The sequence below is a fragment of the Pteronotus mesoamericanus genome, unplaced genomic scaffold, assembly GCF_021234165.1.
Source record: "Pteronotus mesoamericanus isolate MK-2021 breed Mesoamerican mustached bat unplaced genomic scaffold, CSHL_Meso_final scaffold_167, whole genome shotgun sequence".
NCBI classification, from domain to species: domain Eukaryota; kingdom Metazoa; phylum Chordata; class Mammalia; order Chiroptera; family Mormoopidae; genus Pteronotus; species Pteronotus mesoamericanus.
The window spans coordinates 20,775,493-20,789,584 of record NW_026555308.1 but is presented as its reverse complement, the minus strand read 5'-3'; the positions used below and the strand labels follow the sequence as shown (position 1 = coordinate 20,789,584).

At 56.8% G+C, this 14,092-nt stretch overlaps 1 protein-coding gene and 2 long non-coding RNA genes across 3 annotated transcripts; all 3 read left to right on the top strand.

The window, feature by feature from the left end:
- The first annotated feature begins 5,424 nt into the window (after positions 1-5,424).
- Positions 5,425-7,375, top strand: LOC129083416 (uncharacterized). The gene is made up of 3 exons (XR_008530482.1): positions 5,425-5,503; positions 6,541-6,582; positions 7,190-7,375. It is a non-coding gene; the product is annotated as an uncharacterized LOC129083416 (long non-coding RNA).
- A 78-nt stretch (positions 7,376-7,453) lies between these two features.
- ELN (elastin) lies at positions 7,454-10,768 on the top strand. Its single transcript, XM_054589156.1, has 7 exons — positions 7,454-7,463; positions 7,617-7,646; positions 8,087-8,173; positions 9,114-9,170; positions 10,232-10,327; positions 10,412-10,471; positions 10,746-10,768. The coding sequence occupies exons 1-7, from the start codon at positions 7,454-7,456 to the stop codon at positions 10,766-10,768; spliced, it is 363 nt and encodes a 120-aa protein (XP_054445131.1).
- A 2,563-nt stretch (positions 10,769-13,331) lies between these two features.
- On the top strand, positions 13,332-13,872 carry LOC129083415 (uncharacterized). Its single transcript, XR_008530481.1, has 3 exons — positions 13,332-13,404; positions 13,490-13,549; positions 13,814-13,872. It is a non-coding gene; the product is annotated as an uncharacterized LOC129083415 (long non-coding RNA).
- Positions 13,873-14,092: the final 220 nt, after the last annotated feature.

Here is a 14,092-nt window from a genome sequence, read left to right as displayed (position 1 = left end):
ACCAGAACCCTTGGGTCCCTAAACATCAAAGCTCAGGCTAAGGGACACAGGGCCCCTCTCCTCCTTCCCCACGAAAGCCAGTCAGCTTCTCCTTGCCCCACCCAAGCCCTGACCCCAGGCCCAGAACCAGATCATTGACACAGCCTGAGGTAGGCCCCCAAGGACACACCAGACCCCCAGTGTAGCCAGCTGATTCCCAAAAGCCATGAGTCACCAGGGAGCCCGCCCAGAGCACCCGCCCCGCAGGAGACCCTCGAAGCTGCCCTCTCACCCTCCTCTCCCTGCCAGGGTCTAGCCACCCCACCCAACATGTGACCTCCTGAATTCCCCCAAAAGCCCAGGCTTAGGCTGTTCTGCGATATTTGTTGACAGTGTCCCTCCCTCTGTCCCTCTGACCGAGGTAGCCCAGTCCCAAGGGAGACAGGAGAGGTGGGAGCACCAGACACTGGCAAATGCAGAGTTTCCGGCCACAGCAGATGGCTGTGTGTGTTTGGTTGTGAATGCATGTCAAGCAACGGCCCCGAAAGGGCATAGGCTCCCACTTCATGCCAGCTTTTACTGTCTGTCTTCTCTGGAGAGGGTGGCCAGAAATTCATTCCAGCTTAGAGACGAGGCCAACTGAGGCACAATATCACAGAGCTAGGAAATGGGATTAAAATTCAGTTCTTCTGAGTCAGACAAGGAAGGGAAGTCACCACTAAACAGCCCCCATCCCACATGAGCTGTTTGTCACTGGCGGTCAGTGCAGAAAGAGGTCAACTGTGTGACCCAAGGGGTAGTGAGGGTGCCAGGCTGGCGGGGCCTTCGAGGGCTGCCTTCCCACCCTCACTGCCAGCGCCCCCCTTTGCCCCCTCAGGAGGTCGGTTCCCAGGTGTGGGGGTGCTCCCTGGGGTTCCCACTGGAACAGGAATCAAGCCCAAGGCCCCAGGTATGTAAACAGCGGGCTGGGGACCCACGGTGGAAGCCTGCACCCACTCTCAGGCCCTTGTGGCGGTGGAGAACGGGAGTGGGGTTGGGGACCCTGGGCTCAGTGCCCTGCGGGTGGGCACCCCTTGTGCTCCAGCCCTGGTACAGCTGGCAGAGATGGACAGAACACCTCTCAGAAATCCTGAGTGTATGTGAGGGCAGCATAAGCCAGGAGATGTGGGTAGAACCGGCCACTCCTCGGGCCGGCCCACCTCTCTGTGCTGCCTGGCACCAGTCATTGGCGCCTCGGTACCCTGCGCCCATGGTAGAAGGGCTACAGTGATGGCTCCTCATCATTACAGGTGGAGGCGGAGCTTTTGCTGGAATCCCAGGTGAGGCAAGGCAAGAATCCCCAGTGGGTGGGCAGGCGAGCACGCTGGCCAGCCAGGCAGGGGCTCTGCCCTGGGAGAGGCTGAGCATTCAGAACCCTATCAGGCCTGTCCTGTTTCCCTCGTGCCTGCAACTCCAGGCCTTGGACTGGCTCCAGTACAAAGTGGCATCAATCACAGGCCTGCTTCCCCAGTCTCAACCCCTCATGGGTAGCCGCCCACATGAGCCCGGAAAACCTACCAGTCTGTGCCAAATGCTGCAAGGGCTGCAGACCCCAACTGTGGAAGGGAGTGGATTCTGCAGCTTTCTGTAGGAAATGGCCCAGCACTGGCAGGACTTAGATGACCAGTTGACAGCAAGGCAGGAACACCCTCTAGGCAGGATGGTTTCTGGATGCAGTGGGAGCTCATTTTACCTGAGCAGAAAGTAGAGAGTGAGGCTGGGGGTTCAGCAGGAGCTGCTGGTCCAAGTTGCTAGGACCTGATTTTGCTCCCTTGTTCCCAAAGGAGTTGGACCATTTGGGGGTCAGCAGCCTGGGGTCCCCCTGGGGTACCCCATCAAGGCACCCAAGCTGCCAGGTAAGTCAGAAGGAGGATTCAAGAGGCTCTTACTCACCGGGTCTCACTGCTGAGAAGGCAGCTTGTGGGCGGCCCTGTTTTGGCCACCAGTGTCTCCTGCGGGGGGCGTCAGGAAACCTGGGTACTGAACCTCACTTCTGATCACCTGCAGAGGAAAACCTGGGGAAGCCATCCCGCAGGTGTTGGTCTCACTCGTGTGCACACCTGCGCACACACACACAGGCACACAAAGGCATCAAGACCCAGGGCCTTGATAGGAAACCATTTGCGTTGATGGGAAGAAACACTGTTCATCGGAAAAAGACCACTCTGACATCAACACCCCCTCCGCCAGCTTACACAATGAGATGTTTCTTATTAGGGAGGGGAGTAAGGGAGCTCTTCAGACACTAGGGACCTGGCAGGGTACCCCATCTCCCTTTCCCACCCAGGGCCTCTGCTCTCTTGAGAGTCTCTATGAGCTGCTTATGACCCTTGAGAGGGTCTCAGGCCTCTGCAACTGTGGGAATAGGTCTGTCCACCAAGGTAGTGGGAGCCCAGCAAGGCATGGGGCTGCCATGGGGCAGTGCCTGAGCCCACCCTACCCTCTCCTCAGGTGGCTACGGACTGCCCTACAGCACTGGGAAACTGCCCTATGGTGAGTAAAGCCCTCCAAGGCTGACAGGCTTCCGGCTCCTTCCAGATGCAGGGTCCTGGCAAGGAAGCTGCAGCCCCAGCCCCGGGCTAGGAGAGCACCCAGCTGGGGGTGGGAGTGGAAAGGAAATTCCCTAAGGAAGGAACGTGGAACTTGGACTCAGACAGCTTGGTTCTCAATCCTGGCCCTCACACTTATCATCAGGCTCTGGGAGAACCAGCTTGTTCTCTGAGCCTCAGTGTCTTAGTCCGTACAGTGGAAGTAACCATCCCTTACACACATTTGAATTTGTTTTAACTCTGGCTGGGGGTGACAAGTAGAGACTCCGGGTAGCCCAGCCCCTGAAGGGCAGGGCCGGGGGCAGCTACAGTGAGGTCAGCATGGATGCCCCGTGAGCCTCTCCGTTTTATAGGCTACGGACCTGGAGGAGCTGCTGGTGCCGCGGCCAAGGCTGGGTACCCAACAGGGACAGGTAAGGAAAGCCTCACCCCGCTGCCAGCCAAAGGGGCCGTGATCACCCAGGCTCCAGAGCTCTAGAGCTGGCCAGGATCTCTCTAGAAATCAGACCAGTCCACCCTGCATTCAGACCCCAGTCTTTGCCTGGAGAAAGATCCTGGGTGGGGCAGCCCTATCAGTCTCTGCTGGCTACGAAGCCCCCCACCTACATGTGAACAGGTGGTTCTCCTACGACTGGAACAACAGGGCTCTGGAGAGTCAGGGGCACAGTTTTCAGTCTCTCTCCTTCCTCTCCTTCAGGGGTTGGCCCTCAGGCTGCCGCAGCAGCAGCAGCTAAAGCAGCAAAGTATGGTGAGTACTTCTGGAGTTCCTAACTGCTAGCCCCTAGCCCCCCAACCTCGCCATCCCTGTTACCAATGAGAGCCTGCCTCACAGCAAACCAACCAAGGCAGCTCCTCCCCAGCCCACCCCCATTTCTCCACCTTTTTCAACACCACCCATTCCTTCCTTCCTCCCTCCCTCCATTCATTTATTCTTCCCCCATCCCTCTCTCCATCATCCATCCATCCATCTGTCCGTCCATCCATTCCTCTATCCATTCCTTTATCCACTCCTCTATCCATTCATTTCTCCCTCCCTCCATTCTTTCATCCATCCACTCACCCAACTAATTATCCCTCCTTCCCTCCTTTTTAGAGACGAGGTACAGGTAAGAGCTTTGCTGGAGACTGCAGGCCTTAAAATATAGGTGGAGTTGGCCCTGTGGTTAAAAAAGGAAGAAGGGGCCCGTGTAGAGGGAACGAGTGCTGTGGTGGTTAGAGTGATTATTTTAGGTGGGACCTATATGAGCATTTTAAAAATTTAATAGTTTAGTACCAATTTAGTGCATACTATAAAAATTTTTAACTAGCTCCTCAAGCTCATGATGTCTTGGCTGGCAGACACGGCATGGCCTTCCCTGTACCCACGAGGTGAGCAGAGTGGACATCTGTCCCCCTGCACCGGGTAGTCCCAGTCCCAAGACAGATCACTGGGGCTAATGTCTTCACCTTCATCCCCAGTGCCAGGGGAGCCCTTCCTGTCGTCATGGTGGGACAGAAAACATCTGCCCACCAGCCAAGCGGGTGAGAATGTAGAGGGAAGCACTAGGCTGGAAGCCTGCCCCAAGGAGGCCCCACAGACCCTCCCTCTAGGCCCCTAAGGGTGGAATGTGGGAGCAGGAGAGCAGGGCGGTGAGGGGCTGCCAGACCCAGGCAGCCAGGCGCTTGGATTACAAACTTGGCCGAGTCTTCGGAACACAGGGAGAGGAAGCCTTGAACATTCCTACAGGGGCCCCTCTGGCCCGGGGAGCGGCCGCTTGTGGTTTCTCAGTATGTGGCAGTGATTAGAATGGGATTTGTCTGAAAACATACAAGTCCCTTAATGAGCGTGTTGAAATGGACACTTTGGGGGTGAGTCAATGAGCAGTGGGGTGGGGACCTTCTCAAGCAGGCTCACTCAGAGATGCCTGGGCCTCATTCCCAGAGGAGATCGTGCTGGTTTAAATGCCAGCATCTAAGTGGCCTTTCTTCCTGGCCTCAGGAGGGGCCCTGGGAGCTATATCTGAACTATCCCCATCCCAGCAGGTGCTGGAGGAGCCGGAGTTCTCCCTGGCATTGGAGGGGCCGGTGCAATTCCCGGGATTGGAGGCATTGCAGGTAAGTGTCTATTCCAGCAGGGGGCGGGGTGTCCTTGAGAAGGCCCCCAGGGAAAGATCTCACCCGCTGCGGCCCTCTTGTCTCTCCAGGGGCTGGGATTCCGAGTGCTGCTGCTCAGGCGGCTGCTGCGGCTGCTAAGGCAGCTAAATATGGTGAGTGCCCCCAGGGAAGGCAAGCCCAGGGCTCCAGCCGGCCCTCAGACCCTTGGGGCCTGTTCAGTCCTCCAAGGTTGGGTAGACTTTGCTTTCATCCATCTGTGGAAACTTCACTTCCACCTCCCCAAACATGGGTTTACCCATTCTGGCCACTTTGCCTGGCCCTCTTTGTTGTTCTCCACTGATTGGCCCAGCAGTGAGGTGGGACCATTGCGGAGCGTCTGGCTCCTTCCACACTACTCCCAAGGCCAACCCATAGCTGCTGCACTCACTGCCTGTGTGCTAGTGGTATGCTCCGAATTCGCTTTAGACATAGACCATGCTCTTCCACCCACAGAGCCAAACACTTAGAGCTCTGTAGGCAGTGCCAGCCCATCTGGGACTCTGCACTCAGTACCTGCCACTCTCACAGCTCCCAAGAGCCAGGCCCTTGGAGGCCCTCTGAGATTCCCACAGGATCCAGGCCAGAACAGACCTTTCCTTCCACAGGAGCTGCTGGAGGCTTGTTGCCTGGTGGCCCAGGAGTTGGAGTCCCTGGTGTTGGAGTCCCTGGGGTTGGAGTCCCTGGTGTTGGAGTCCCTGGTGTTGGGGTCCCAGGTGTTGGAGTCCCAGGTGTTGGAGTCCCTGGTGTTGGAGTCCCTGGTGTTGGGGTCCCAGGTGTTGGGGTCCCAGGTGTTGGAGTCCCAGGTATTGTGGGTAGACCAAGTGTGCTGGGCTCTGTGTGTGTGTGTGTGTGTGTGTGTGTGTGTGTGTGTGTGTGTGTGTGTTTAAGAGAAATATTGAAACTATTGCCAAGACTTTTAGATTCTCCTTAACATTTCACTCATCTATCCTCTTCTCCCGTACCCTTGGCCATGACTCATCTTGCCCTTAGGCTATAACAACCTCCTAACTAGTAACTGCCAGCATTATCTTCTCCAACTAACCTCTGGCTGTCAGTGTGATTCTGGGGGAAGAAGCCATGACTTTGTCATCTCTATGTTCTCTTCCCTTAGCTAAATAGATGCTCAGTAACTGGTGGGTAAATAGGTGGGTGGATGTATGGATGGATAGATGGATGGATGGATGGATGGATGGATGGATGGATGGATAGATGGGCAGAGGGGCAGCTGGGTATATGGGAGAATGCCCATGTGGATGAGTAGAGAAGTTGATGGATAAGAGGATGAATGGACAGATACAAGGATGGATAAATAATGAAAGAATAGATACATGGGTAAAACAGTGGATGGGGAGATGAATGGATAGATGGAAAGACAGGTGAAAAGGCAGGTGAGAGACTCCATAAGTGGTTAGAATGATGGGTGGTGGATAGATGAAGGGATGGACGAGCACATGGTTAGATGAACAGGTGAATAGATAAATGGTAGGAGGCAATGCAAAATGGATGGCTGGATAGATAGTTCGATGAATGTTTAGATGAATGAATAAATAGATGGATAGATGGGTGCATGAATGGACAGAGAGATAAGCAGCTGAGTGGCTGGATTGAAGTCTAAGGATAGACAAACAAATGGACAGGCACAATGGACAGGTAAGTGGATGGATGAATGGGTGGCTAAGTACATTAATGAACAGGTGGAGACGTGAGTGAGTAAACAGATAGACATCCATTGGGTTGGCTCGATAGAGATAGACTGGACAGATGAGTGAGAAGTAAATGTATATTGAGCATCTCTCCTCCATTCTCTCCTAATCACTTGTGTCCCCTTGGGTCTCTCCAGGGGCTGTGTCACCAGCTGCAGCTGCTAAAGCAGCCAAATATGGTGAGTGCACTGATTGCTCTGCCTCACCCTGCCCTGTTCTGGCCAGAGAAAGGGCACGACTTGCCCAGGGTTATACATCAAGTCACTGGCAGAGCTGGGAAGTTGGACTGTTGGGCCCCAGGATGATGTCTCCCCCAGTGGTCTCCCACCATGAGGCCATGGAGCTGAGTGATAGGAGAGTCCTCTAATGGCATTCCCAGTGGGGACAGTGTCTCCGACCTTCCCTGCCCCAGCCAGGGCCCCTCTCAGAGGAGCCAGAGCCTGGCTGGGGAAATGGAACCTGCCCACAGCCTCTCCACAGCCAACAAAGCGGCCCTATCCCAATCCGTGAAGAGAGGGTTGGGGAAATGCTGAGGGAGGTTATCAATAAAGGCTTCCTGGAAAAGGCTAGCAGGGGCCCAAGCATTCTATGGTTTATTGTCCTTCAAGGACTAGATTTGGGTGAGGCTTGCACCTACTTTCCCAGCCCACCAGCATCCCCCAGGACCCTCCCAGCCTCTCTCATTGAGATCCTTTTCTGTCCAATTCCCCTCCCTCCAAAGGGGTAGAAGCAGAGTGGGAGTTGGAGGTATTCCCACTCACGGGGTTGGTGCTGGGGGCTTCCCAGGTCTTGGAGCCGTCCCTGGAGCTGTCCCTGGAGCCATCCCTGGGGTTGTCCCTGGAGCCATCCCTGGGGTTGTCCCTGGAGCCATCCCTGGAGCCGTCCCTGGAGTTACTGTCCCTGGAGCCATCCCTGGAGCCATCCCTGGAGTTGTCCCTGGAGCCATCCCCGGAGTTGTCCCTGGAGCTGGCATTTCCCGTGAGCCCTAGTTCCATCTGGGGAAACCGGGAGAAGGCATGGGGGCTTCTCTTCTGTAGGGCTCTAGAGGGGATGGAGGAGTGTTGACTAGAGGGGATTCAGTGTGCTGGGGGGGGGGGGAAGTTGGGGGAGAGCGCAGGGAGGGCCTGCAGTGCCTCTCAGGGCAGGAGAGCAAACAGCACAGCTCCACTGAGACCCAACAAGGTTTCTGAGGGTCTCTTTCATTTCCTTGTAGCTGCAGCAGCCGCCAAGGCAGCCAAGTTTGGTATGTGGCCCCGCCCTGCATGCCCCCATGCCCAGAGCAGTATTCTTTGCTCCTGGGGAGCACCCTCCCCTTCTCGCTACCCCAGCCCTGCCCTGCCCTGCCCTGGGGCCCAGGCTCTGAGCTCAGAGCAACTCCCCAGCAAGAGGACAGAGCAAGCTCACACCCCGGCCTCCAGGACTGAAATGGCTTTGGCTAAGATTGGAAGCCCCTGGCCCGATCTTCTTTTCTTAAAGCCACGCCAGACCTTCCTGCCCGTCTCAATTCACCCCCATTAGGATTATTGGCGCCCAGTTTATCACCCCACCCCAAACCAGTGAGTTGAAGGTGCTCACTGAAGCCATTGCAGCCATTCTGGTCCCCACCCCACCCCCACTCTCTGCTCCCTCAAGGAGGGGGAGCTTTAAGGGGCACAGCTGGATGCTCTTTCTTTATTCCTCTAGGTGCTGGAGGAGCAGGAGCCCTGGGAGGGCTGGTGCCAGGTGCTGGAGGTGTAGTACCCGGTGTACCAGGTGCTAGAGGGGTGCCAGGTGAGCTGTGTCCCCAACCCAGGCACGGGTTTGGTTTGTCTCATGGAAGGGGCCCTGGAGTTGACCCAGGTCAAGTGCACCATTTTATAGATGGCAAGGCTGAGCCCAGAGATGGAGCAGAGGAAAGCAATGTCCCCTAGTTTGGAGGGAAGACCCTTTTTGGACTTCCAGTCTGCTGAAAGAACCTGGCAAATCCCTCCAGTGGGGATGCTCAAGATACCTGGCTGTCAACCAGCTGGGCTGCGGGGCTCTGCTCTGTCAGAGTGGGGTGGCCTCATTTCCTTTGGGGTCCTTTCTGTTGCTCATCAGCTGGAAGGGCCCATGTCACCCTTCGGTTCCCCCGCATTCTTTATCCTCCACCAGTCACAGGCCAAAGGGAAGAAATTAAGAGTTACAATAAGATGAAGTTACAACCTTCCTTGGTTGTTTTTTCCTACCAGAGTTCTCATCTACATCCCATCTTCTTTCTGGGAGAAAATTCCCCTTTTGAGGTTCCCTCCAAAATGAAATATTTCCTCGAACAGTTTTGCATACAGGCACAATGAAGATTTTTGAAAATTAACATCCCCTTTAGCAGAAAGCTTTACAAGTCTTTTAGGCAGAGGCTTGGAAACTGCCAGTCACAGCCTTGGGCTGCCACCACTGTAGTCCCAGCTAGACTGTCGCCATCTGTGGGCTGTTTTCAAGGAAGGGATGTGCCCAGGGCAGCCAGTGGGCCATCCTCAGAGCAGGCCTGGAACCCAGGCGGCCGCCTCGGGTGGGGCTCTGTGTGCTTCTCTGGCTCTCCCCAGCATGAGGAGGCAGCCCCAGAGAGGGTCTTCTGGGAGAGGGGATAGCTCCCCAGAGGGGGACTCTGGGATGTCTTTCCAAAGTGGGGGTGGGGGAGAGTGAGGTGGGGTGCAGGGGACCCCTTCGCAACCCTCTCCCTTCACCCTTCCAGCTCCTGGGACCCCAGCTGCTGCAGCCGCTGCAGCAGCCGCTAAAGCCGCCCAGTTCGGTAAGGGCCCCACCCAGCTCTGCTCCCCGTGCTCCTCCTAGAGCGCTGCTCCCTCAGGTCCCCTGAGCAGGGGTCTGGCAGCCCCCTCACGCTATCATATTCTCACTGTGGGCCTTTTGACTGATCTGACCACTTTCAGGGGTGTGGGTAAAGTCTCTAATTAGGAAAGTGAAGTGAGAACAGGCCTGGTGAGCCCCCCAGGACCAACCTCCCCACCCTTCCCAAAGCTCCTGCTGGCTGAGGCTAACTGGGGCCTGCCCCTCTTTTGGACCTCAAGTGGGGATCCTCCGGTCCCCACCCTGCTTGGTAGCCGTGTTTCTCTTTCCCTGACAAGGTTTTCCCTCTCTCAGTACTTCTGAGGGCCGCCCTGGCAGCCCCATGTGCCTACGCCTTCCTGAATAGAGCAAATGGCAGTGGCCCCACCTTAGAGCTGAACTGCCGGTCAGGCCTGGGCCAGGGCATCTACACACCTTGGCTTTAGGGACCTGTGGGTAGGAAGATTCAGATCAGAAAATCCAAGGCTGTCTAGGCCAGAGAAAATCTTAATTTCTGGTCCACTGACCCCCCCAAACTCACATGTGACAAACGACCCCTTTTTTGTAAAGCTGCCATTTGCTGAGGCAACCCTTACGGCAAGTTTATGAAGCCGGTACCATTATCCCCCATTTACAGATGTGGTCACTAAGGTTCTGGGAGCTTAAGTAACTTTCCCATCTTTACACAGCTAAATGGTAGCTGAGCTGAGCTTTGAACCCATGTCTGTCAGTCTTGCAGAGCACCCTTTACTACATAACTCTGCCTCCATTACCCTCAGAAGTCTCAAACAGGTCCCTGTCACTCCAAAGGTTAAGAACTCCTGATCCTACACATGCCTCATATTAGGGGTGAGGAAGCTGAGGCGCATCAAGGGAAAATCAACTGTCCAAGATCATACAGCCATTCTGTGCCCCACCTGGGATGAAAACCCAGGACTCCTGATTCCCAGCTTGCTGCTCTTTCCATTGGCTTCTGTCCTCCTTGGTTGGGACTGGGTTAAGGATTAGTTCTTCTCACTCTTGTAGGGTTAGGCCCCGGCGCTGGCGTGGTTCCCGGCGTTGGCATTGGCCCCGGCGCTGGTGTGGTTCCCGGCATTGGCCTTGGCCCCGGCGGTGTTACAGGTGAGCTGTGTGGGAAAGTGGGCCTGAGGGGCCTCGGAGTCCTCTCTGGGTGACATCCCTGATGCCCGCTCCCTCTCCTTCCAGGAGTAGGGACGCCAGCTGCAGCCAAATCTGCTGCTAAGGTGGCCGCCAAAGCTCAGCTCCGTGAGTGCCCTGTCTGTGTTTCCCTCCTCACCCCACCAAGCCCAGGCTGGCCCAGCACAACCCAAGCAGGAGCTGCGCCCCACAATATGCAGCTTCTCAGGCCAACCACGCCGGCTTGGGGGTCCCCAAGGCAGCAGGCAGAGAGGTGGGAAAAGCAGATTTAGTGTAAGGGAGGCCCAGGTTTAAATCCCAGGCCCCACACTAACTGAGTGACTGACTTCTGAGTTTCCTGTCCTCGTGCATGACAAGTGAGTGCTGATGGCGTCTGCTGCAGAGGCTGTTGGGAGCATTAGATGAGCTCATCCAAGAGGGAAGAGTGGTAGGTCAGGCTGGAAAAGAAAGTGATGTAGCGAGTATGCAGTCCTGAATACCGACTGGGGGAGGGGCTGGACTTGGTGTTCAGTGGGAGTTTTAGGAAGGTCACCCTGGTGGGAGCACAGAGGGTGGATTAAGGGGGCCTAGTCCCCTTCCCTTGGGGCCTAACTCAGCTCCGCGGGCAGGACGCCCCCACAGGGGCATGCTCCCTGCCTGCTGTCGCCACCCCCCACTCATCTTCCCCAGGGGCTGCAGCTGGGCTTCCTGCTGGCGTTCCCGGATTTGTACCTGGTGCTGGCGTTCCCGGATTTGTACCTGGTGCTGGTGTTCCTGGATTTGTACCTGGTGCTGGCGTTCCTGGATTTGTACCTGGTGCTGGTGTTCCTGGCTTTGGGGCAGGTGAGGGTCCTTCTAGGCTGGGCAGAGATGACCCCTGAGCTCAGGAGAGAGAGATTTCTCCCCTCCCAGCACAACCCCCAGCACCTGATACAGGGGCTCATAGTAAATTCTCCATTAGGTTCTCCTGAGCAGGCAGAGATGACTAGGGTAACAGATGGGGGGCAAACCAAGCAAGGATGCCCCAGGCCGACAGATATCAGAGTCGCTACCTCCTCAGTGGAGGGGTCACAGGGCTTCGAACGGAAGAGAAGCCCATCATCCAGGGGAGGAAGTTGGAGGTCCCTGGGCTCCACCGACACGGGTGGGCCAGCCTGGCTCCCCTTCAGTAGCGTGCTGCGGCAAGGGCCTCTCGGAGCTTCCAGTTCTTTGGTGGTTACGGACCCTGCTCTGCGTCCAGCCTCAGGCAGACTGCACTGCACCTGACGGGGAAGATGGGAGGAGGAGGCACAGTTCAGCCCTCAAGCACCCCCAGGCCAGAGGCAGAGGCAGGGTTAGACACTGGAGATCGACCTGGCAGGAGGAGCTCCTGGCTGGGGAGCCATGGCTTCAGGGCTTTGGGCGAAGCAAATTCGGCCAAGGAAGGTAGGGAGGGCTCCCAGGAGGAAGCAGAACCCTCAAACACAGAGCTCAGCTATGACCACTCCATATTTTCTTTTTTCCTTTTTCTGTAGGACCTGGAACTCTGGCTGCTGCTAAAGCAGCCAAATACGGTGAGTATCCCACACACTGACCACCGTGGTTGGTTCTACTGCCGCCCCATCATCCCTGGCAGCACCTGGTCACCCATCTCCCCTCCCCCTGGCCCAGGGCCCCATGCCCGGAGCCCGCAGCACAGGGCTGGGATGGTCAGGGTGGAAAAAGGCAGTTTCTAGGACGCATTCACGACAGCTTAGCAGACCTGGCTCCTGCCCACTAAATGCCTATTGAGCCTCCAGCCCTGGGACAACCAAACACACCCCTCACATTTCCAGCCTCCCTGTGGGCAGTTCTACCTTGGTGAAGACTGTGGTCCCTAAAGCACCTCTGGTCATTACAGTTTCATGGGCCTCAGGGCCCCGGAGGGGCCAGGGTTGCTGTCAGTCGGCGGCCTCTGCCTCCTAGCCAGCAAAGGCCCTGGTCCCCCAACCACCTCCCTGTCAGCATGACTGTGCCTGCCACGAGCCACGAGGACGTGGCAGACATGCCTGCCCCTCCACTTGGCGCTCAGCAGCCCTGGCTGGCCAGACCCACACTGTCTGTGGCCCCCAAATTCCTGGCCTCCTGGGAGCCAGGCCAGGGCCTCTGCTAGGGAAACACCAACCAGCCCCTGGCCAGTCCACTTGGGGCCAGATTCCACCTCGGAAAATCCCGGCTTCCTCAGCCCCCACCCCTGGCGGGCCCGGTGACCCACAAGCCCTTCTCCTGTTCCTTGCTGGCTGCTCTGCCAGCCTGAGTCTAGCAGACATTGCCAGGGAAACAAAATAGTTAAGGGCACAGGCTCCAGAGCCATTTCCTGCCTGTGGGACCTCAAGCATACTGCTTAACCTCTGCTGTGCTTGAATTTTCTCATCTGCAAAATGGGGGTGATATTAGTACCCACCTTTGCTATTGCAATGAATAATAAGGATGCTAATTGTGAGAAGCATTAAGAACTGTGGAACTCCTGCCGCTGCTATGCTTAGCAGCTCTGCTCTGGACAGTGGTTCAAAACTCAGAGTACACTAACAGATGGTGTGCTCTTTCCTCTCCAAACACCTGTAGGGTGAGCGGGGTAAGGATCATCACCTCCTTCAGGGAGACGGGGCTCTGGAGCTCAGGGGGGTAACAGCTCTATTGAGCGGGGAAAACAGAATTTGAACTCAGGGCTGTGAGAACCTTAGACTAGTCTTCTCCCCTTGGCAGCTGTGGCCAGCACTTGTGACCACCTGCAGCTCCAGTGCTAGCCCAGGGGGATGGAGAAAAGAAGCGCGGGCCAAGGCTCAAGGGAGCCTACTCTCGCCTGGTTGGTCAGAGACACGGGCCCAGGTGACTGCGAATGGCCTTTTGTCCGGTGCTTTTTCCACTGGTCACATGGCCTCGACCACTTGCCTGCCAGACTAATGTCCCTGGGTCAGGAGGACTCTGTCCTTCAGAAATGGAGAGACTGACTCTCTGCCCCCTCTCCTCAGGGGCAGGAGTGCCGGGGGCTCTTGGAGTGCCGGGGGCCCTTGGTGGAGTAGGTATCCCAGGTGGTGTGGCAGGTGAGTTGGAACCCCAGCACGGGCTGGGCAGGGGGGGAGGCTGACCCGTGGAGCATTGCTCCCTGAGCTCCCTCTGTGTCCCCAGGAGCTGGACCTGCTGCCGTGGCTGCTGCCACCAAGGCTGCTGCCAAAGCTGCCCAATATGGTGAGCGCTGTGTGGAGGTGGAGGCTGCCACCACGTCCCAGGGTTTGGGGAGCCCCTGACCATGCACCGTGGAGCCCTATTCCCTGACCGGCCCTCAGGGGCATTGTCTCCCCAAAGCCCAGCCCCACCTCCTGGCCCCACCGCACCCGCAAAGGCCCTGGAAGCTCAGGCTCCGCCTGGGTTCTGGGTTGAAAACTTCAGCTCTCTTTAGATGAGCAGCAGGGGTCCCACCGGTCGGGTTTTAACACACAGCTCTCTCCACAGGCTTAGGGGGAGTTGGCGGGCTTGGAGCTGGAGGACTGGGGATTGGAGGGCTTGGGCCTGCTGGAGTTATCCCAGGGGTTGGGGGCCTTGGAGGTAAGGGGCTGTTCTGGAATCGGTGAGTTTATGGGGGGGTGTGTGTGTGTGTGTGTGTGTGTGTGTGTGTGTGTGTGTGTGTGTGAGAGAGAGAGAGAGAGAGAGAGAGAGAGAGAGAGAGAGTCTCTCCTTCCCACCTTGCCACATTTTGCTCAAGTTGTCTTCTCTGCCCCCACCCCAACTCCA

What these genes read in the sequence shown, in the direction of transcription:
- ELN (XM_054589156.1), top strand. An exon ending in CGCTAAAGCCGCCCAGTTCG is followed by an intron (nt 9,171 to 10,231) that starts GTAAGGGCCCCA and finishes TCACTCTTGTAG; the next exon opens with GGTTAGGCCCCGGCGCTGGC. An exon ending in GGCCGCCAAAGCTCAGCTCC is followed by an intron (nt 10,472 to 10,745) that starts GTGAGTGCCCTG and finishes CGTCTGCTGCAG; the next exon opens with AGGCTGTTGGGAGCATTAGA.